The sequence below is a fragment of the Haliaeetus albicilla genome, chromosome 17, assembly GCF_947461875.1.
Source record: "Haliaeetus albicilla chromosome 17, bHalAlb1.1, whole genome shotgun sequence".
Lineage (NCBI taxonomy): Eukaryota > Metazoa > Chordata > Aves > Accipitriformes > Accipitridae > Haliaeetus > Haliaeetus albicilla.
In genome coordinates this window covers 31225592-31249497 of record NC_091499.1, presented here as the reverse complement: position 1 = coordinate 31249497, position 23906 = coordinate 31225592, and the positions used below count along the sequence as shown (strand labels likewise).

General features: G+C 41.0%; 1 protein-coding gene across 3 annotated transcripts in view; it reads left to right on the top strand.

Annotated features, from left to right (window-relative positions):
• The window catches only part of ATL2 (atlastin GTPase 2), a 43966-nt gene that overhangs the window by 10957 nt on the left and 9103 nt on the right, over window positions 1-23906 (top strand). For all 3 annotated transcript variants that reach the window (XM_069805246.1, XM_069805245.1, XM_069805247.1), the window contains 8 exons: window positions 9632-9912; window positions 14632-14766; window positions 16217-16321; window positions 17462-17512; window positions 19665-19721; window positions 20760-20852; window positions 21116-21254; window positions 22114-22241. In XM_069805246.1, the coding sequence (XP_069661347.1) occupies window positions 9632-9912; window positions 14632-14766; window positions 16217-16321; window positions 17462-17512; window positions 19665-19721; window positions 20760-20852; window positions 21116-21254; window positions 22114-22241 (989 nt within the window). The remainder of the gene's footprint in view (window positions 1-9631; window positions 9913-14631; window positions 14767-16216; window positions 16322-17461; window positions 17513-19664; window positions 19722-20759; window positions 20853-21115; window positions 21255-22113; window positions 22242-23906) is intronic.

The window sequence follows — 23906 nt, the reverse complement described above, 5'->3', positions numbered from 1 at the left end:
GTAAGTGTTTTACAACGTCCTTGTGACAACGTAACTGGTGATTTTGAAATCAAAATTCTTCTAATCTGCTCTTTAGTAGAGACAACTCTTAGCAGGTACAGTATAATCAGTAGGAACGTTCAAGGGAATGCTCCTCTAGTGCAGGAAGGACTATGCCAAGCTCAAGGTCTTCCCACCAGTTCAAGCATCCTAGCCTATGTTATTGACAAAACTGAAACAAGTGTTAACCTCCATTTGCAAAGGAAGGAAACCTTGTTGTTAAGTGAAGGTTAACAAATGTTTTGGCTAGCCCAGCCTAAATCTGAACTCTTTCACATCTAGACAAATCCTTGGCAACACACAGTCCGATCCAGTTACAGCCCAGTTGTCTACCCATCTTTGCAGTGTTATCACATATCATTAAGTCAGTCTCCACATGAACACACTTCTTAACTGTACTTGTGAGTTCTGAGAGTCTGGAGAAGTTTTCCAGCCTAACTAGGTTATAGTCACAAAGCTGAACTTTTCCTTTGGCACCTGTGCCCAGTCAAGCAGCTTGTGCCTCCCCCTCAGTTGTGCTGGTGCAGGTGTTTCAGGGGCTGTAGAGTGCACAGTACATCACCTTGTGTTTGTTTGTTCAAGATAAGTTGGTTCCTGGACCTAGGACAGTGGTGCCAACCCAGAGTAGTGTAGTGCCTGTAGTGTTCAACAGCACAGCTGAACTGACCGTATGCCCTGCAGATGAAGCAGCATAGCTCTGTTTTTTGTTTATCTTCAGCTCTAGTGCTCATGGGACTCTTAATGAGGTGATACAGTTTGTAGAAAACTGTTCATATTGGATTGCTTTTTCTGCTGGTTTGGTTTGTTTAGCTGACTTGACTCTTGGCAGTGTTGGGTATGTGGCAAAATTAGCAGGGAAGGCAGTGTGGTACTGTGTGGTGCTGGAAATGGGAAAGAGTGGGAGAGCCCTTGTGTGAGTGGGTGGTTAAGACTCAGCTGTGCTACTGAAATGGGCTTGAAGAGGCAACAGGCGAGAGGAGGAGGCAGTTACTGGTGCTGTCCTGTTGGCAGAATAAATGTACTTTGAGCTGTTGCCTTAGCAAGGGACTTCTGTGTAGCAACAGCAATGATGCCTGGCAGAGGCTCAGGAATTGTGGAGAGTAGGTGCGGGGCTCTGAAGTATATGAATCTGGTTAGGTGCTGTATCATTTATTATGGGTTAATTGCAGGGAAAGTGATATGGCAGCCCAGGCCTCTTTCTCTACCTGTTTAGCAGCAGGGACTGTGATGAAAACTACTTTTGCTGTGTGAGAAAAATCTCTTCCTCCAGTGGAGATAAAGTGTGAACACATGCAAAATGAGATCTGTTTTGCTGGTTTCAGTTCTCCTGAAATGTGACTTGTGTGGGGCTTTTTTCCTGTTTTGATTTACCTTCTTGATCTGGGCATTAATTGTATTGGCACATGTTGCGTTTCCCCCAGAAACACTTCCCTTTCATCTGGTGGGTGTGTTAGTGGCACTACCAGGTTAAGAACAGTTGAGAAGGGAGAGGAAGGAGGAATTTAAATACCCCATGAAGGTGTCTGAATGTAGTTACTGTATCAGTTTTGCTAGCTACTTCATCTAGAGAAGGCAGTTTCTTAAGGCAAACCCAGTCTCTCTGTGTGTGCTGCTTGTTATTTCTTGAAATGAAATGTAGAACTTTATTGAAACAGAATTACAGAGTTCAGTGCTGGAAAAGGCTGGATGGGAGGCTCTCTTAGCTACAGGAACTTAAAGGGAGGTGGGAAGCTGAGTGTAAACTGGATATTGGGCTGAAAGATCACTTTTGCTTAGAAGCTTCAGATTGTTAGAAGCGTGGTTTGATCAAAAAGCAAAAAATAAAGCCTCTTTGGCTTGCTCTGTTTCCTTAAACCTGTTGGTGTTCCTGACTGACAGCTTGTTTATCCTGGAAATGAGTATGAAAACTGGCCCTTTGGCATACCTCCCTGTACAGCAAAAGCGAGCACTTGCTTTGCTTGCTGCTGAGCACCTCTGTGGCTGTGGTAGAGATGCAGCTGGGTGACTAAACCTATTCTTGCTGCTAATCTAAAGATCAAACAAGGGGTGATTGCAGTTGGCACGTCTTGCCTTACTCTTTTCACCCTGTCCTTCTTGATCAAAATCTTGGTTTGGGTTAGCTGATCGTTGTTTAAATTGTCAGCTGCTGACATGAGGAATACGTGCAAGGTACATAAAATGTAGTTATGGCCTAAACGAATTAGAAAATACTGACTGAATCTTCCTGGGTGAGCAAAAACCTTAAATAAAATCACTCTGAAATACAAGCAGAAGTTTGCCTAATTTAAATCTGTGTGGCCTATAAGGATCCAGTTAGCCTGCAGTGTTCACAAAGAGCTTTCACTTGCTGTTTCCAGAGTCCATGGTGAGCTAGGGCATTGTCAGATCTGGTGGGTTCTCATTCCTGTTCTCAAGAACCTGGGGGGCAGGTAAGAAAGGGGAGAAAAGGTGAGAAAGAGGCCTTTTAGTGCTCTCATCTGCCTTAGTGTTCTAAAGCAGCATTCTTTGAGGGGGCTGGAAAAGTACTGGTAAACCTTACTGTGGGTAGAGATCCTGTTAGGTCCTTCAGTGACTGTGCTAATAATAGCTGTGGTTTTTAGGCAGAGTGGAAGAAGGATGAGAAGCATGCTTTGGTGCTATCCCTACCCTCCAAGTTTTTCCTTGTAGCTATGGAGAAACATCTTTCTTACTAAGTTCATGATGTGCTTTCAGAAAAGCAATCCTTTTGCATACATAATTTTTTTTTTTGTTACTTAGTAGGTTGTGTCAGGGTTTGTGCTGCTTCTGTCTAAGCCTCTGCTTATTGGTGTTCTCTTACTTGTATGCATTTGCTGAAAATAGCTGAATTTGAGGGTTGACTTTTTTGCTGCACCTCTTCATTACAATGAAGTCTCCCTCTAGCTTTTCTGTCCCCTTAAATGGAGAATGCAGAATGCCAGCTTATCAGTATTTTGCATAGCTATGGGAGAGCTGTCTGCTCCTGCATGCATGCAGACCATTCAACAGAGAAGCAATTTAAAGCACTTAGGAGTAGACAGGCCTATTGTTTGGTTAGTTATGGTGCTTCGTAGGTATCTAGGTCATCAGAATATCTTCTTTTTCCCCTTCCTTGGCAGAACTGTAGCTTCGGGTACTTCTCGCTTCTGCTCACAGTTTATGTAACAGTTCTAGATCTGTCCCTTAACATCCCATTGCCCTGAAGGAGCAGAGAGAGTTAAATGCGTCTTCCCCCCTCCCTGTCTCCTCTGTCAGTCTTATTGGATATCCAAACAAGTCTTTGGAATTTAGCTCATCAGTCCTATTTATAGCTGAAATATTCAAAACATTTAATTATTTCTCGCCTTAAAATGAGCTACTTGGCAGTATTTGCTAGTCAGCAATAGGAAGGCAGTGATGCATTAAGGTCTGTGGCAGTCCCTAGCTTTCATGTGGGTCTTGCCGTGAGTTTACTGCATGGAGTAGGACTGCTGGAGAAAGGGGAGGACAATTTTGTGACTTAAATCTAGTGATTTTTTTTTTTTTCTAGTAGGTGTGCCAGATTTTTTACCTTGTCCAAATAAGGTTTGAAGGTTAACCTATTTTTTTTTTCTACACTCTGGAACTCAGTTCGCACATGCCTACACTCTCCTCAGTTCACTACACCAAAACAAGAAACATTTAAACAGTTTGTCTCCTTTCTCTCTAAGGAAATTTTCCTAGGTGAAGCTCTTGAGAGAATGCATTACATTTAAATGTGGTGCAGCAGTTTCCTCATGATAACTTATTTTAAGCTTTTGATTCAAGCTGTGAACTCCCTCACGCTGTGGAGGTAGAACAAGATTTCAAGCCAGATGGTTTGAGGTTGGTGTAGCTCACTTAGCTTGCTTTACCATTCAGGTGTGTGTGGGAACCTATCACGCATCTGTATTGAGCTACGAGTGGGAGATTTAAGATCATTTTTGCATGGACACAGATGTGTGGTGTCTGTAGAACACCAGGAAAAACAGTTCAGGGATGCTGAGAGCTGAAGTATCTAGGTGTAGTGGAAGTTTTAATTTAAAGTTGAACTTCTAGTAAAGTGCAGGTTTCTATACAAACAAGATACTAAGACTACCAGCTTGAAGATGTACAGAGTGAAGTCTTTGTAACTCCTTGTGACAGGGCAAATGGAAGGAGTACTGATGAGAGCTATCTACACTAATGAAAGTGACTTCTTTAGACTTTGTTCATAATCCAAGTCTTAAGCCACTAAAAAGCAAATGGGATTTAAATTTAATGTTGTGCTGCATCTGTGTGCAGTTGTCTGGGTCTAACCCACTGTCCAGAGAAGCAATTACTAGTTGTCATTCAGTGCTGGTTGATCAAAAACCTATAATGCATCTAAAACCAACTGAGTTCAGCAATTAGTGTGCGCTTTTTTTGTTGTGAAAGAATGTGAATGATGTGTTTAATGAGGTCAAGCTGTATTTGGATTGAAACTTAAAGGTAGTGATGTTGGTACTTTATTTCAATTAATGTGCTTAAAGGGAGGAACTTGCAACTAAAGCAGGCTGTCTCTTATTTTCATAGCATGCAGGTTGAGCTGACTGTTCTCACTCCCGTGTTGTTACACTACAGGACAAATAGGTTATCAGCTGCTAGCTGTGTACTTAGGGGAAGCAGGAATTAGCTTTTCATTTTACCTTATACTTTAGGAAACAGGTAATTTAGTTGAGTTTGTTCAGTTGAAATATTGTCTGTACGTACACAAGACGCTACTGTTCTCAAAATCTGGCTTAGCATTTCAAGAAATGGTGTTTGTTCTGGATACTTAGCTGATGAGTGTCAATAGTAGTTCTGCTGTAGTTGTTGCTGAGTGGAGTGAAGAGCTTATAGGGAAACTGGATGGTAGTACCTTCTCTTGGCTATATTTGCTTCCATTCAAGTCTGCTTCTGTGTCTTGCTGTACAGTATTGCTTCTCTTGTATCTCCTAGCCTGTTTGACCAGGGTTAGGAAGTGATTTTGCACAGTCAGAACTGTGCGTTAGCTCATGTGCTCTAATTGAATGAAGACTTGGGTTGGAAGAAGCCAAAATGGAGTAGGGACTGATGAACGAACAGCCATAGTAATAGGCCTGAATGGATGGCAGAACTCGGGAGCAAGTCCAGTTGATCTTTTTGCATCAGCTCCAGCCAGAGTGGTAGATACGGGAGTAGTCTGGAGTATGTTAGTTCAGTAGTAGAGAAGCTTCAAAGGTCAGATGACCATCTTGAAAAAAGAAAAATGTAGCTATGGCTTTCTGGGCCTGCAACACTGCGCTACAAGCTCTAGTGCCATATGCTTTGACAGATGAGAGCTTTTCTGTATGTACTAAAAGCCTGAGGTCCAGTCTTCTGTGCACGTGGGGATTTCCAACAGTGTTGAGACCAGCCCTGTGAGTGAGTTGGATGAATCTACCAGCCTGTCTTTAGTACTCTGGCAGGAGGCAGCATTCCCTGGCTGTTCTGCATGCAGTGCAAGGAGCTATCAGCTGTGCTTCTGAAACAACTGCTCTCTGAGTTTGAATATATGGGGTGGGTGTGCTGGGTCTGTAACCTCATTACTGGGATGGAACTGGACTTCTCGAAGTATTAAGAGACAGGATAAAAATCAAACAACAAAAACCCCCCAAACCAACAAAAGTCTATTGCTTTGGTTGCCTCTGTAGCAGTACTGAATGTGTTGTCATGGAGACCTATGTAGGGAGGCTGCCATGAGCTTTGCAAGTCCAAATTACTGTCCAGTTGGCTAGAAACACGTGAGTGTAGGGGTAGTCATTCTGTGAACCCCACCGTTCTGAAGTTAGTCCTCATCTGTTCCTGTACTTGATTTGCTGGGACTGGACTATTACAAGAACCTAGAGCAGTTTGTGGTCCTTAGACTGGGCTTTAGGACAAATCCACTTATGTTCTGAGTTTCAAGTAGTACACTCTGACCATGTTGGGGCAGGTGAGTAAAGGGAGGGGTGGGGAGAATTAAGGAGTAAGGCTTCATGTTCTGAATTTCATTAACTCCTGGCCTGACTTGACTTGACAGTGCTATCAGCACGCTTATTTTATGAACTACTTACATAACTTACTACAATGCTTCTGCAGCTTTTGCAGAAAACTGGACTGTGAAGTGGGACTTCTTGTCCTGGCAATATTTTTGAGAGACTGCTCTGAAAGTAGTTCTTGGAAGTGGAATGTGATCCTTCTGCCCAGGATGCCGAAGCCTTCTAGAAAGGCTTCCAAAGTACTCCAGTGCTGCCTGCGACATTGACTAGCCAGAGTAACAGGGTAAGCAGCCAGAAGGTTGTATGAAGGACCAAAAAGGTTGTGATATCTGCCTACGCACATGTGACAGGTTAGCATATGCTGATTACGCTGCTGGGACGAGCAGTAGCACTTGTTCTACAGTTAACATGCTTAACTTGTGCAACGTCTGTGCTGGTAATTGCTAACTAGTTCACAATCCCTTGAAGGGAAGGGTGTTCTCAGCAACTTGAGCATGAAGTTATCAAACCAGCTCTTCTGGATGGATCAAGTTTCCTTTACAGCTGTCAACACTGTAGCTCTCCACCATCTTAAGTGCTTGATTCATGGCAATGATGGTCTTTTCTGTAGGTAGGTTGGGAGCTTTTGGATATAGCAGGCTGGATAGTAAAAAAAAAAAAAAAAACCAAACCAAAAAAAACCCCAACAAACCAACCTGACCCAAAACAGACAAGAAGTCCAACTTGATGCTCTGGACTTGACTTTGCAGTTCCTGCGGGTAAGTGAAATCTAATAGGAATTGAGTAGGGCCTAAGATGAATCTTCTCTCCTGTCCCCTCTTAGCTGAGCGAGCTCCAGGGGTGCAGAATACTGTTAACAAGACGTTGTGAGCTTTTAAAGGGCATATTGTGTGTAAGCTCTTGATAGTGCTATCTACTTGTGATAGAGAGGATCTGCTTGTTTAGAAATAACTAATGATAAAAGACCACTCGTTTGTTTGGAAAGCTGCGTGGCTTGAAGAGGCATTGCGTGGCTATGCTCTGCACTGGCAGAAGGATGCTGCTACAGCTTGTGCTTTGAGGTCTGCTAAGGTTCTGTTGACTTCCAGGTAGGAAAAGATGGTTAATGTCAGGCTCCAAGTGAATGAAGAGAAGTTGCAGATGTTGCTTCAGACTATTTTTACAATCTACCTTAGTTTACAAAACTGATACTTTACTGCAGCTGAAGTCAAGTATGCAGTTAAATAAAAGAATATAAGGCTGTTTTAAGTAATGAAGTTAAACTTGTTGCCTGGGGAATATGTAGAAGCAGAGGCTTTGACACATTGTGTGAATATCGGCTTGCTAAAACACGGGCGTCTTTTCTTGGAGCTATTGAATCTTAATGCTTTTATCAATAGAATTATTGCCTTTATGTTTCTAGGCTGTGATGCTGAAGGCTTTCTTTCTAACTGTGAAAATCTTCCTACCTCACCTGGGCTATCCTCCCAAGTTTTCTGGCCTACAAAGGATGCTACCTATGTGGGGCAAAACCTGTTTTGTAAACTCTTTCAAAAAAGAGGGCTTGTTTCATTTCTGGGAATACAAAAGCTTTAGGCCAGAGGTGGGAGTTTTTCTTCTGAAGTGGCAATCAACATTGTGTCAATGTAGTTTGTACAGTTTGGTGTACTGTTGACAGCTTTTCTTTTTAAAGTTACTCCTTCCAACTGTCAGGCCTGCTGGTGCAGTTGAATTTTTTGGCCTGCTTTGTCAACCAGTTTGAGTTAGGGTGATGCTGGGGACTGTTTTGCACACCTGCTTGGATAATGTTGGAGTTTAGTTCTAGCTGCTTAGAATTTAAGCACTGAAGTTTACTTCCTGTTCAAACTATTCTAGCTTAATATATTAAAACCAATCTTTTTAAGATTTAGTGCCACTGGCCTTTCAGGCAGCACAGATTTGATGCTTGGAAATGGAAATGTCCTCTTTGGTTTGCAATGAAGTGAAATGTCAGAACCGGCTAAAGAGACAGCTGCTGGAAAACTCCAGGGTCACCGAGTTACCAGTTTTTCAAATTCACGGTAGTAACTCAAATGTCTCATTACATCAGCAAAACAGAGTGCTTTGGAGCACTGTTCGTAAGCCTTTTGCTAAGGATGGTATCTAGGATGCAAAGTCTGGCAGGAATGACTTGGCAGATCATGTGGGTATTGGCAGGGTCTCTGCCACGAATGAATTAAACTGTGGTGTGTTCCATGGTGCCTCATGACACATCCTGCAAGAGAACACTGCTTCTGGGTTGCTTCCACAGGAGGCATGAGGGCCATGTAACATACCTGCATGCAATGCATCGACTAACTGGAGGTGGCTGCTGCTTTGCCTTCATTAAAGCAACACTTGGAAGTGCAAGCATGACTAGCAGTCCAAGGTACTTAAATTCATACAGTGATGTTCCCAGATAAGTAACTGGAAGGCGCCTCAATCAGGTTTGTGCGCGTGGGGTTCTGACAATATGGCAAAATGTAAACCTGGAGTTGGAGGCAATTCTGTAAGTGCAAAAGCGCTTCCAGATGCTTGATAGAAAAAGTGGAATCAGGCCAGTGGTAGAGTTCATTTCTGCTGTGGGACAAACTTCAATGTTGGAGTACGTGAACAAGAGAGGAGACTTCATCTTGGACAGGTCAGTTCATTTGGTTTTCTTCTAGGCCTCTAACCCAATAACTCCTGAATTCCTGAAGTCAGGAAAATCGGATATTGGTACTATTGTGCTGTATGTCTGAGGGGCCATGTTACCTCAATTTATCATTCGCTAGTAACTTCAGTCTCATCTGAGTTATAGTTCTTTCAGCTACTGGTTGATCCTGAAAGGGTATTGATTCTTAAGAGAATGTTTTATACACTATTTAACTCTTTTTGAAAGAGTTGCTACTTACTGTTATTAAATCTTGCTTAATAATGTAATAGGAAGAGTATGAAGCCAGAAACTACTTCAATATGTTTTGTTTCTCTTATCCCAGAAGTGTTAGGCCTTGCACGTGCTCAGGAGTTTATCCTCTTGCAAGCAGTGAATAGGCAGTCTGAAGTCTGTGCTTTACCGAGAATTGAGACAGGTGTAATGTATTGGAATTAGAGAGGAATTTGGTCATCTGCTGATGTATGTAATCCTGGGGTTACATACTAGATCAGTGGTCTTGCTTGTACATGTTGGCAAGCAAAACTGATTTTTTTTTTTTTTTTCTCCACCCCCCCAAATATAAGGTGGTGATCTAAAAATGGCCTTTTTTGGTCCTCTTTGGAGCTTATTTTAAACTAATTAATTTTTTCCAGATAAAAGGCCCTTGAGTTTTAAGGGAAGTTATACTTAAGAAGCCTTTAAAAGGGGTTTTTGATGCTGAAAACCAGTTTTCTTTTGTGATTTCTTAAAACATGGAGAATGCTGAAGATCTGAAATGTAGACAATATGCAAAGCTGATGAAAAGGGACAGGGAACTGCTGTTGATCTCGCTGTCTGCACATGTGCGTTCTGAAGAACATCACTCTTGCTGCTGGGAATGAAAGCCCAGCTCAAGGCTTCACTTCAAAGAAATGTCTAGTGCCCTAAGCTCTGACTTACTAATATGTTGTAACCTGTCAATTTGCAGGTAAGCATTATGAGGAAGAAGAGGAGGAGGATGCCCTGCCAGACTCAGATGCCCTGCCAGACTCAGATGACGAGGTGGATTTGGATAAGCCGCGCCCCATACAGATTGTTCTTGCTCATGAAGATGACCATAACTTTGAATTAGATGAAGAAGCATTGGAGAAAATCTTGCTTCAGGAACACATCAAAGATCTTAACATAGTAGTTGTGTCTGTAGCAGGAGCTTTCCGCAAAGGAAAATCTTTTCTGCTGGACTTCATGCTTAGATACATGTATAACAGGGTGAGTAATTTGGATTTTCCCTGCAGGAGAAAAGTAGTTTGGTATTTTAGTCATTTACCATTGTATTTGTTGACTTGAGCACAAATGTAGCAGGTCAAATTTTTCTTACTGGGGGGTGGGGAAGCCAGCTACTCTTGTTTCTACTCTGTGAAGAAGTGTATTCAAGTGACAGTTTTTCAATATAAATTTTCCTGCAGTTACCAAGGGAATTTATTGGTGTTCTGATTTAAGTGGGCATGAGAAGAACTTGAATGAGGGAGCATGGTGGCCTTCTAGTTGAGCTTTGGGGAAGGGCTTATCCAGGTGGTGGCTTGGAGGGATCTTGCTTTGACTTGATCTCCTGAAATCATATTGTAGCAATAGCTTACCCATTGTTGCAGAAAGAAGAGTCTTATCGGATAGTTATTGGAGGCCTAAATCTGCTTAAATCTGAGGTATGGCAAAAGGGAGAAAGTCTCCTGTTTACTGCTTGGAATGCGTCTCTGAACATAATCCAGTAACTTTTAAAATGCTTTTTATACTTTGAACTCTTGGCTGATACGGAGAAGGCAGGGTAGGGCTTCCTGTGAACATAAATATCTGCCTGTCACAGGTTGTGGTTTGTTTCTTTTAGTCTGCGTAGTGAATATTGACAATTCAGTATTTTGTTGCTTTTCGAAGCTCTTAAAAATGCAGAACTGATTCCTTTTTTTGTCACTGTTCTTCGGAGTTGGAATTCACAGTAGCAGAAACTAACCATAACTGCATCTATTTTACCTTTATGCTAGCTGGCTTGAGGAGAAATCAAGATGAACCCTGCAGTTACAGGAAATACGGGAATATTGCAAAGAAGCTGCTGGTAGTTGGCAGATGAAGACTTCCTTTCTCTCACTCCCAGTAGTGCCTGCTATTGAATTCCTCTCGCTGATTTGCCAGCTCTGTAAGAAAGACACTGAGGATATGGTAGGAGGAATACAGAGTAGCAAGATGGTGCTCCCAACTTCTTAAGACTCTCTTAAATTAGGGAGAAATAAATGTTTCATTGATATAACTGTTTAGTGGGTGGCCTTCTGTGTGTGTATATAAACCCTCTCTAGTGTCCTGTTTATTTTAAAAACAAACAAAAAAACCCCCAAACAAACAAAAAACCTGAACTCCCAAGAAGTATGGCAGTCTGAGCTAGATGGTGGCTGGGTAGACGTAGTGCTAGTTCTTTTTGAAAGTAGAAGGGGTGGGCTTTAAGCAAATGCTCTTAACTTTCAGATTGTGAAGTAAAACAAAAGTTCATGAAGCAAAATGGATTGAAACACTGTTTCAGCCTCGTGTAATACCATGCCTCTCTGTTTCTTTTATTGTGCAGTTGCTTTTTTCAGTTTTCTGTATGTGTCCTTCAAAATACCATTTGTTTCACTTAAACTGAAGATGAAGGCAAACTTGGCCATCTACTGTAACAGCTATCTCTTACCAAAAGCAGAGAGGTCTTGCTCTCCATGTGCTGCTTCTGGCCAGGCATTTGCATTCTGAAGTTGTAATGCTTGCAGACCCTTAGTTGAGTTGATCGAACTCAGTGATGCATCAGAAGACTGTACTTCGCCGAACTGTTTTCCTGCCAGCTCAGTGACGTAAACTGGCTTAAGGGAAAGAGTTGATGAGCGTCAGAGTGGCTGCAAAATGATTGATGGAAGTTGGGGATGAGAGAAGATAAGTGCAATGTCTCCTCTTTTGAGCACTGCTGAATTGTATCAAGTTAAATGGTATCCTCTGTGCTTATACAAATTTCAGTACAGGAGGGAAGGCCTTGCTATGTTTTATAGTGCTCTTTAGTCTGATTGTTCCATCTTCAGTCAGGTGTAATTACAAGTCTGTATTTTCCGTGAACTAAATATTGGATCCTACACAAAATACTAAAGCATTGGCATTCAGTTCATGTGCTAATCAGGCAATTTTGGGATATCCTCCCCTGTGGATATTAACGTGCATGATGAAAAACTTGCCAGGATACTTCAGAAACCCATTTTCTTGTCTTAAACCAAGAGCTGGAGGTCAGGTGAAAAGTTACCATTCTAAAAATCTCACTTGTGCCAGTTGAAGTCACAGGTAGGATTTTGACATGGCTGAGGTTGGTCACTAACTTCAGGGAGGTGGGCATCTCATTTCAAGCACTGATACTTAGTGTTATGGTTGCTAATTTGAAATGGAACAGAATAATCTGCCACAAAACAGCAGCAGTCGTGTACTCAGCAAGCTGCTGCAAGGATCCTGTGATCTTTGTTGTGCTTTAAGCCTTATTAAGAGTTGGGTGCAGTAGCACCAGTAAATTCAGATTGAAAGGCTTTTTTTTACAGGGGTATGACCTTCTTAGCTTGTATTAATCTGCAAGGTGCACTGCGTACTAATGTCACTATGCAAATAAAGCTACATTGGTCCTTTCCTTAGTGTGGAATATATTTAGAGAGGTTATCTTTTAGGTGACTGATACAAAATTGTAGTGCAACTTCTAGCTTGACTTCATGTAGGAACAAAGTCTTTTTTGTCTCCTCCCATCTTTTGAATATCTTTCAAGCCAACTTGATGTATGGAGTCTGTTAAAATACTGAGTTTTAACTAAGGAGAGACAGAGGTAACAGGCTAGGAGTGCTTTGGGCTGATGCAAAGGTCAGCCAGAGACAGGCTTAAGTGCATCACCCACAAGGTGAAGCAGCTTCAGCTGAAGTTGTACCTGTTAAGACACCAAAGTCTCTGGTGACATGAATCACATATGAAATCTAATGTGGTCATATCTAGTGCTTATTGAGGAACTTGTCAACAGAGTTGTGTAGTTTTGGTCTGAATTGCTACAAATAAGGCTAATTTCTGGACCAAACTGGGAAAAAGTATTCTTGTATCAATGACAAATGGAACATATTGTTGAATAATGTAACAGATTCTTTTGAAAAAGTGAAAAGCTACAGTCCATTGATATATACCTGTGAAATATGATTCAGCATTGCAAAACTGTATTCTGGAGTGTACAGAAGTCCAAAGTAGGCCTGGAGCTTTGATTTCTAGAGTGGTCAGTGGATGCATAAGTATCTTCTGGGATAAAAAAATTCCAGGGGAAAGCTGTTTAGGTTTTGCTTAGTCTCTCTGGTAGAGGTGTATGTGCATGATAAAAAAACCCCTGAACAAAACAAAACTCACCAACAAACCAAAAAAAGAAACAAACAAACAAAAGAAAAAAAAACCAAACAACCTACCTGTAAAGAGGTGGTGTTCTCTTCACTTGGATACCTGTGTTCATTTCCTGAATTTTTATCTGCTTGTCTCATTTACTTTTGCCGTGTCTGATCCAAATAGAGGTGAATGGTGTGCACTTAGCATTTGGGAGAATGCTGGTGCAGAACTGCTTGACTGCCTTTCCCTCTTAGTATGGTTTGCTCTCCATGCTGCTAGGTATGAGGAATGTGTGCAGCTTTTTTTCCCATCCCCTTTTAGAAATAAGCAGTTTCACTTATTTGTAGTAAGTATTTCTATTTTGTACAGCCCCTGGGTGCTCATGCTGTTTTCTGAGATGTGAAGAGCTCTTTTCTGAAAACTGCCGGTGCAGAGTCAGAGAGGTAGAGACTATAGCCTAGTGAATTGAGAAGTCTCCCCTTTCACCTTCTCAAAGAGCACACTTTCCTGGCTGGTAATCTTCTCTGGCCAGTCAGAGGCAAATTCATTAAATATCTCTTTCTGTTCTGCCAGCATGCTGTGTTCTAGCCTGTGAAATTACGGTTTTTCTCTAAGCCCCCTTATCAGTAAAGCTATTGTTTGGCTACCACTTCTCTCTTGTAGGATTTCAGTATATATAAATATACCACAGTGAAACTTCCTCAGGGTGCCTGTTCATGCTCCTTACTTGCCCAGTACATAAAGTACATTTCTGGGTTAAATATGCTCATATAATGGCTGGATTCTTCTGCATGAGCCACTGCTCTGTATGTTGCCTGTCCTTGAGGACCAGCCAGAAATGTTAGCTGTGAACTGTACTTGACCCTCTGATAACCTTTCCCAAAGTGAGCATGTGCCAATAAGATTTTAATATGGATGGGTTGATTGACACGTATCAAACTCTCAACATGACCTTTTCTCTTGAGTTCTAATCACTTAGGAAAAAGTACTTTGTAACTGTGACAAGTACAGACTGTAGATCTTTTGGTCCTTGCCTATTTGGCTTCTGTAAACTGGCATTGGGAGTCTTGTGCTGGCCTCTGTTAGTGCAGGAGCTTAGATGCTTAGCTAGTTTCAGCAGTTGACCTGTTTGTGTGGAGGAAGGGAGAGGATTAAGTCAAAGTAAGGGTTTTTTTGTTCCTTGCAGAGGTTTAGCTGTTCCTGTAGTTAAAATACATGCTATTTACAACAGTGTTGGAGTTGAGCTCTCTCAACTGTGAGAGAAGAGCATGAGTGCAAAGGGGAATCAATGGACAAACTGAGCTGTGCTCATTAGCTCTGAGCACTTGAGACTTGAAAGCTATGCATATATGCTCTTCAGTGGCTGAAGAGCTGTGCAACTGCTGAAATACAGTAGGCTCGAACAACATTTCTTTGTGGATGATCCTTGAAACACAGCAGAGTAGCACTGTGTTTTAATAGTTTGTGTAGTGCTGTCAGTCGGCTCTGAGGAAAATGAGAGAACAGTGTGGAAGTCTGCTAAGACAGCATGTTAAAAAAAAAAATCTCCTCCTTGTTTTTAAATAAGCTTCTCCTCTTGTTTTGTAGACTTCTCCTTGCTGGATAGGTGGAAACACTGAGCCTTTGACTGGGTTTACATGGAGAGGTGGATGTGAACGGGAAACTACTGGCATTCAGATTTGGAGTGAAGTGTTTGTAATTGATAAACCCAATGGAACAAAGGTAAGTGCTTGAATTAAATAGGTGTCTGTAAGGATTTTTGCCTCTGTGTGTATACCTTTAATGCCATGGGTTTAATGGAGGCAGTTCAAACATCAGTTGCTTTCCTTTGCATTCAGTAGCTGTGTAACGTATTTGGAAACCTTATATCAGTGCAAGTATGAATTTTCCTGCTGGGTTATAAGATTCCATCTCCAACAATAATCCAATTCTGAGAGTACTTTGTTTTGGCAAAGTCTGCTCTGTCCAGGCTGATGGGTGGGTTATTCTGTGGATGTTGTAAGACTGTAATGGCTATAAATACCATATATAGACAAATGCTGTGATAAGAACTGCTCTGTAACAAACGCTGTTTTTTGAGAGGTGAGAATGTGTTCTAGCTTGTAGCTGTCTTCTAGTGAAACGTAATGCATGGCTATAAGTACTGGAAACACCTTCAGTGTCTGGAAGCTGGTTCTTTCATATAGTTTAACAGGTAATCTATAAAAAAGGACTAAGTCCAACGGTGGGATAAAAGGCACTAACCCTATTCTAATCAAAGCTGGTGCATATTTTTAAACTCTAAGTCAGTTTAACTACAAAGTTTGGTTGTAGGTGTTTATCTTCATGCTGAAACAAAGTGTTAATGTTGTTAATAAATATTTGCTCCACAGTACTAGTGGTGTATCTTGAGCTATTCATGTTCTCCTGAACCATAAGCTCTTAGTTATTTAACTTTCATACCCTTTGCATTTGCAAAGGAAACATCTGATGCCAATTAATATGGGACACTGATCTTAAACAGATAGTGGCTTAGGGGCGTTCAGGAAGCTTCATCAAATTTCACACGTAACCAAACAGTTCTCCGGCTAAAAAAGTTAAGTTGTGAGGATCTGTTTGTGTTCTGGGGACAAATCACTCGCTTGTTCTTGCTTATCAGTCATTTCTAACTGAAAGAGAAGGGAATTGTAGTAGAACTCAAAGACGGGAATTGGGACAGATTAACTTTTATCATTAAGATCATTTTATTCCTTGTCATTCCAGCAGACAGTCAGTATCAATTATCTTGTTTTCTTCTGAAAATAATTATTTTAAGATAGATATGTTTTTAGAAGTAAGCATCTCACTCAGCTCTAATGAACTATGCTGGATTGTCAGCTAAGACTGAAGTTCTTCCAGTGAATAAGAGCTGTCTGTTATTCTGCGCTGTACCCTCACTGGGCTGAGGGAGGCTATTTCTGTGGGAGAGGGTAACTAGTGTAGCAAGGCCAAGGACTTAAGGCTGATGACATGGCCTTCTAGTTGTTGCTTACTCGGCTGTAGGAGTGTATAGGCATGTGCACAGGCAGCTGACTCACTAATAAGTAGGTATAGGGGCAGAGACTTGCACTACTTGAAATAGAGTTTCTCTCAATGGCCAGGAGTTTGAAAGTGTTAATTTGGTTAACTATTACTGCTCTTCAAAACTCTCTAGGTTGCTGTACTACTCATGGATACCCAAGGTGCCTTTGATAGCCAATCCACTATCAAAGACTGTGCAACGGTTTTTGCTCTGAGCACCATGACGAGTTCTGTCCAGGTGAGAATACCCATACTGGCAAATAATAGCAGCTATAGGAACCCTCTATCCTGAACATGCAAAGAATATCTGTGTATCCACACTTTGGAAGTACACCTATATATCTTCCTCCAGCTATCATTTAAGCTGTCATACTTAAAAAAAAAAAAAAAAGTACTCACCATCTTATTTTCAGTGTAGTATACTATATAAGTTTCTCTGTGGAATCAAGGTTATCCAAGGCCAAGCTGAGTTAAATTGCTGACTGAACTGGGGAATCCCAAAAAAAGATGTCAAAATGGCAACTGCTTCTGTACAGATGTGTCACAGAATCTTTTTTAAGACTTTAGATAGTTTAGTGTGGAATTACACTGTGATCAGCTAAACTTACAATTTCTGCTACTGTTAAACTTCTGATGATTCTCTTGTGCTACACCCAAAACTACGTTTAAGCTTGTGCCTTAAATGTGCCAGAAGTGAGCAGGTTTTTGAGGGATGACAAATGACCTTCTTCAGACATGCTACAACATGAAAGTAACAGGATTATGTAGAACACTACTTCTGCCCTGTGGGGTGGTTTTTTGGTGTTTTTTTGTTTGTTTGTTTTGTTCCTGTGGTTAGGATAAGTTGTGGGTTATTGATGCATCTTTGAGTTTACTGCTGTTCAGTATTTGTGCTACTGAAACAGTCACAAGCTTCCTGGATAAAATCAGATATCTCTGGGAAGATTAGAAAGCAAAAAAAGCTGGTGAACTAAGTACCCAGTCATTTCTGTGTTGGATATGCAGCTGCTGGATCACTGAATCCTAGAGCACTTGGAATTGAGGATAGCAAACAGACATGCCCTTCTTAATACTCCTCTCTCATGCTGATGTGGTTATTTGAAGCATTCGGCAGTCTTTTCTGGTTCCTTTATGGCTTGCTTCCTTGGAAAAAAGCTGTTCTAAGAAGGGCTAGGGTAGTCAGCAGTGGTTTTGTCCCTAGCACTTTGTATAAGGAAGTGACTTTTGAGATGCATTCTGTGACACCTTTCTAGTTGCTGACTTTTTGGTAGTTAGACTTCTCCTGAGGGGTTAAAAATGCTCAGGATAATTAAGAGACTACATGAATGTAAGATAATGGTTTGATGTTACACTGTAATTCTTTTACTGTCTTTTGCAGGTATACAACTTGTCCCAGAATATTCAGGAAGATGACCTTCAACATTTGCAGGTAAGAATATGCTGAATTTATATTAAGCTGCCTCTGAAGTGATAGTCTTCACATTGTTCTTGAAGTTACTACTAATGTAACTGTGATTTGGGAGCTGCTTGCTACTTCCTATAAAACACTGAAGCTGACCTGATGCTAAAATTAGTACTGCCTATAACAACATTATTTGCATCAACTCCATGATGCTGTGATGCTTCTACTGTGCCAGTGCAGAGGTAAAATAGTACAGGCTTCTAATCTGGCTAAACCTTATCTTTCTAAAGTCTGTTCTCTGTATGGTAAGTTGTGAAATTCCTGAAAGGATGAGAAAGGAGAATGATTTATGGAAGTACTTAATGAGAAAATTTCAATGTTTTTCCTTTTTCGCTAAAATAGGAAGATGGATGGTTTTTCATAACCAGTTTCTAAAGAAATGTGGGAGATTGGGTCAGGGCAGAAAGAGTTATCTTCTACCCAGAAGCATTCTCTAGTTTTTCAACTGAGAAACTTCTACAGAGTTTTATTTCTGCTTAGAAACAAAAGCAGGAAAGAGTTGTCCTGTCTTTACTCTGGGGGTTTTCATCCTCTAATGGAACATTGTGGTCAAAGGCCACTGAATTCTGGCTTCATGTGAATGGTGCAAGAACCTTATCTCCTTAAGTTAAAACCTGTAGCTTTAAAGGCTAGCTTGTGTATCAACAAATGCCTGCCTGTGCTCAGGCCATGACCTTGTCACAGCTTATAACTGTTTTACGTGTCTTCTGATTGAAAGGAATTCTGTCTTGGTCAGTGCTGCAAGAGACTGGCTGCCAATACTGGAAGTAGAAGAGCACTAACTAAACATAGCCTTGTGATGCTGTTCTCAGTTAACAGAGTTGTATCACTGGGCCAACACCCCCCACCCCCCAAAAAAAACCAACCAGGTTTTTTTTAAACAAGCCTTAGCTAATTATTTGCAAGCCAGGCCTTCCTCATGACTTTGGTCCTTTGACAGCCTCAGTGCAATCTGAATAGAGCGATCCCTTTCTGTTATACTGGAGGGTGAGATTTGAGGGCAGGAAGGGAAAAGAAGAGTGATAAATATAAGCAGTAGGTAGGGGGACACCTATGCATTTAAAGTTGGGGCAAGGAATGTAAGCTGAGCGAAGGAAATTCTGAATTTCTGTTATAACAGGAATTTCTGTTGTTCTGAAATACTGTTAGTCTCTGGCTGCCTTTTCCATGTAGCAGGGAAGTGAATGGGGTAGGCAGTTAGGATCAAAGGAGCCAGTCTCATATGGGTGGTTGGTCACTTCAGAGCTGCTTTTCCTCAGAGTGACAAGGGCCTGGAAGTTAATTTGTGTTAAATTAATCTTGTAAGTTCTCAGGTGCTCTTGTGATCAACACAGGGGGGAACTGTCCTTTTAGTCAGTTTACCTGAGATGTTCCAGGAGTTAGTTTTAATGCAGAAGAACAGTTGCCTGGTACTAGAGGATACTGGTGTGCTTCCTTCCTCTCAACCTCCAAGATCTGTAAGGGGGCTAGCATGGATCAACACCTGACAGTATTGACCTCTGCTGAAACAGCTAGCACAGTCCAGAATTCATGTTCTCATGGGTTGTCTGACCCACTCAGTCCAGTGAAGAATGCTGCTGCTGGTATTAAAGATGGTGAAAGCAATGAGAGGAAGACAAGTGACACTTGCCTTTATACTGGCAGGAAAGAACAATTATCAGTTGAGGTCACAGGCTGAAGTAGATATCTGGGAAGCTGCTGAACTTGGCTTGTATTTAAATGTCTGATACATTGGCTCTAGCCAAGTTCCTTGAGACTTCCAGGAATAAATCTTTTGTGGGAAGTAAGGGGCAAATGTTAGACAGGCTTACCTCCTTAGCCTAGGAAACAAGTGTTGGAAACTGGCTTGCTGAGAGACACAGCCAGCTTTCCTCTGAGAATAGCCCACAGGCCACCCACTTAGAGCTGCGGTGTGTTGACAGTTATGGAATGGCACTGCGAAATCATGCCTTCTTCCTGAATTTTACTGAGGATTGGTGTACTTGTTCTTTAGGTGTATTGGCCATTCTCAGCGCATAATAAGATTTAAGATAGAATACTTTATTTTCTAGTGACAGAATATTTTACAGTAGAAAAATGTGTTTTATGTGTGGCACCCTTACGCTCTTCTTTCTATCAGTTGTTTACAGAATATGGAAGACTAGCTATGGAAGAAATATACCAAAAGCCGTTTCAGGTAACTATATATGTTAAATGGATTTTAAGCAATTGAATGTGTAGAAAGTGAGCTCAGGATAATTTATGAAGAGAAATTAGCGGGCTGAAGCTAGCCTGTTCTTTACAAGGCTGATTTTCCTTCCCTGTCACCACATTTCTTGGCAAAAACACAATGGGAAAATGCTGAAGAGGATCATGTTTTGGGCAAGTACAGCTTTGTGCCTGAGTTGTAAGGCATAAAAGGAGTGAAAGTGTCAAGTGACTTGCAGACGTTAAGGAGAAAAGTTTCGTCCTGCCTTCTTACTCATTACTTTTTGAGATATGGTTGGTCTTTGCTGGTGGTACATGGTTCTGAGTAAAGGTCATGTGGCCTCTAAGAAATAGCATTGAGGAGGGCCATGTTGCGTTTCATTTACTTGAAGCTTTATTGGCTTCAGCATTAAAAACCTCAAAACTGCTAGCATCTCCAGACTGTTTGCTAGGCCAGAGAAGGGTTTGAGGCTTCTTCTATTTAGTGGAGGCAAAGATGGAGATCTCTTCCATCCTGAAGTATCCCCTTTAACCTATAAGAGTACTAGTGGACTGCTGTTAGTGGTGAGTTTTAAGACTCTTGTGTCTCTAGAATATTCAGCTTGCAAGTGCGAGTCCTCAATGTTCTTGTCATTTGCCCAAGCAAGATTCATTCTTTGTAAAGCACCTTGTCTGATATGAGAGTAATGTCAAGGTTTGTTTTCTATCTTCAGCTAATAGGAGAGAGGACAGTGTAATAATCCCTGTGGGACAGCAAAAGGAAAACCCATGGAACAGGGAAATTATCTTTTTGAGACACTTGGGTACTTCCTTTCAGATGAGTGAGTTGCCTTTGTGGGTTTGGTATGTGGGTTGGTTGGTTTGTTTTTAAACAAGCAAACGCTTCAAACGCACCACAAAACTACAAGGCTACTTCATTTAGAGCAGCCAAGCTTAGAGATTTTTTTACTTAAAATAATCACGTGTGACAGTTTTTTACTTTAGGAATGACGCAAGCCATTTGCTGCTGTTGTTCTTCCTGTTACAGACACTCATGTTCTTAATTAGAGATTGGAGTTATCCTTATGAACATGCATATGGCTTGGAAGGAGGAAAAAAGTTCCTAGAGAAAAGATTGCAGGTAAGTTATCTCCAGTAGTCCTAGTGTGGTCTTCTAACTTAAATGACAACTAACCACCAAGATAATGATGCATGATGAGCTAACTCTTTGTGCTAATAAAATACGTTTGTGATGTTCCCACTTGTGTGGAGTTCTGACGTTTAGAACTCGACATTTTTAGGTGCAGGAATGTGCTCTTACTGCTTTTAAGCTGATATTTAATCTTAATTGCAGTACTGCAAAACTGTTAGCAGTTCTTACTGCCTTTTGGTTTTTTTCTTCAGGTAAAGCAAAACCAACATGAAGAGCTACAGAATGTAAGGAAGCATATTCACTCCTGTTTCAGTAATCTTGGCTGTTTCCTGTTGCCCCACCCTGGTCTTAAAGTTGCAACAAATCCAAATTTTGATGGGAGGTTGAATGGTAGGAAGCTTTCCATTGTGTATTTCTTGATTCAGATCGCTGAGTTTATTTTCTTTTATAATGGGAGTTAAACACTGAAATGGTTGGCTCTTGAAATGCTTGATTGGAAAAATGTAGGGCTAAAAGGTGAAACTACAGAATCTAGAAATGTGCATTTTGTGTTCTTTTCAGTAGTTTAAAGGTAGAGGAGTTAAGCAGGCAGAGGGAATGGATATCTTTGTGTCTAGCTGTTGATTGTAATCTGATAACTTGAGACATACTTAAAGGTCATTAAATAAGGATTCTAAAGATAAATAAGGATTCCAGAGAGGAGAATTCAAAAAATTAAAGACTTTACTTTCTTAAAATTGAAAGGCTTTTCTCTAAGAACTTGCTAAACCAAAGGTCAGAACTAGAATGACTTTAAAATAAAAGCTACAGGCTTCTGCTACTGCAGAATGAGAGGCGGTCGGGATTCCTCCAATTGCTGCTTGTCCCCCAACAAAGGGAATGTATCAGAATGGCAAAGGCTAAAAAAGTGGGTTTGCAATAGTGGGGTGCCAGCCACTTCTGTGCTGAGGGCGCAGACTTGTGGGATTATTGTGTAAGATGTTGGTGTTTTTGGAGAAACGCACTTTAAATATTACAAGGACTATGGAACTTTGTTCTCTCTGTCTGAAGTTAAGATTAAAGATTAGATAGAATTTACTAAAGCTATAGTATGTATTTAAGCCTTTAAATATCTTAAAAATGCAGTCAAAAGTTGTGACGCTATGGATTTTGAAGGGTCAGGGGTTATCAGTGTTCCTTTAGAAAATGTAAGATTGAAAAGAGATCTAACCACTTTTTTTTTTTTCTGAAATTGATTGAATTTTACTAGATATAGATGAGGATTTTAAGAAAGAACTGCGGAATTTGGTACCATTACTGCTTGCCCCTGAAAACTTGGTAGAAAAAGAGATTAGTGGATCCAAGGTGACCTGTAGAGATCTTGTAGAATACTTCAAGGTAAGCAAACTCATTCTAATTATTTCTGTTAATGGCTTAAAAGAAAATATTCTAATTTTAGGACATGTTGTTCCCAGAGAAGATAAGATATCTAGGCTGCCGCTCACTGATCAGCTCACTTTTATTTTCATTTTATTACTCTGACTTTCCAGAACTGGCACACAACTTCCTAACAGTATAGCTCTTGGCAAGCTACTATTGGCAGAATTGTGCTGTGTGGTTTTTTTTTCTTTTTTTCTTTTTCTTTTTTCTTTGTAAATGTGCTGAAATACTTCAAGCTGTATTAGAGATTTTTTTCCTACTTTGAAATCCTAGTTTGTCTGGATATGTTGCCTTTGTTTTTTAAAAAAGGGTCTCATGTAGATTGTACCGATAGAAAACCAGCTCTTAAACTGCTAGGTATGCAGTGAAAATTTCAGATACTCCCCTCTGGATTTTTAACATGCAAGGAAGATGCTTTCTAAACACTTGCATGTGCAGCGCCACTGTATGTTCTGAAATATTTGTGTATGATACTTGCAGCTGTTAGACTCTTGAGCTGTGTTAGTATCATGGTGACAGCAGCAGAAATGTGATAACATAATCCCTACAACACCAGGAATTGATCTGGTGTGCGTAATTTTTTTTTTTTTTTTTTTTTTAATTGGAATGACTTACTTGGCTTGGTAGGAGAAAGTTAATTTTGCATTACTACTTTTGAGTACGCGTGTTGAAGGTAGAACAGAGTTGGGCTGATGTTAAGAAAGAAGCTGTGCAAGGGAGGAATCTGAGACCAGAACTCTTTAACACTTGTAAAATGAAGTAACATTTCCTAAAGGAAAGACGTGATATGAGATGCATAAAATCAGCACTCTGGAGCTCGTATGTTCAGTCTGTATTTACATGGTTGCATGCTGCTTTTTGTTCCACTGTCTTCTCTAATAAGACCTGATCCTCTACAGTGTAGGGAGTTGTGCGTTCAACAGCAGTTTAGAAAGGACTGCACCCTAAAAACTGAATGTAAAACCTCCTCGATTGAAAAGCTGCCTGATTCACATCCCACATCCAGTCTGGGAGCAGTCATGCCGGGTGCTGCGGAAACACTGTGGTTATGTAACTAAGGAGGACTGCTCCCTTGGGACTGTGCATCTAAAGCTGAGATCGTGAAGTCCGAGTTGGAAACTGTAGGGCTTTTACTTGGAGGAAATAGCTACAGAAGCAAGGAGAGTGTCAAGGGAACAGAGTCCTGTATAACTCTATACATTTTTGTAGGTTGTCCTACAACCTAGAGCATTAGCTATATAGGGACCCTGGTAACCTTGTTCTCTCCTCCTTTATAGAGAAAAATCCTCAGGGCAGAGGCTTTTAGACAAGCTGGGAGGGAGAGCAGTAGTAGCATGAAGAAGAATCACTGCCCAGCCTCCAAGGGGCTGAGAGTGGCCTTGTTGGTCTAACTTGCACAGCTTGTCCAAAGCACTGAAATGGCTACTGCTGCCTGCTATGCCCCCTCCGTTAATCTGTCCAAAAGAGCTGTGCCACGGGCCATCATGTGGGCCAGAGAAGACGACATGAAGGACATGTTCTCTTCCAGCCTTCTGAAACCCTGGTGAAAGAAAGGACACCTGAGGATTGGTGGGATGTGACCTGCTTGGCTTCCAGAAATGTTTTAGCAGCTCAGCTCTGTCT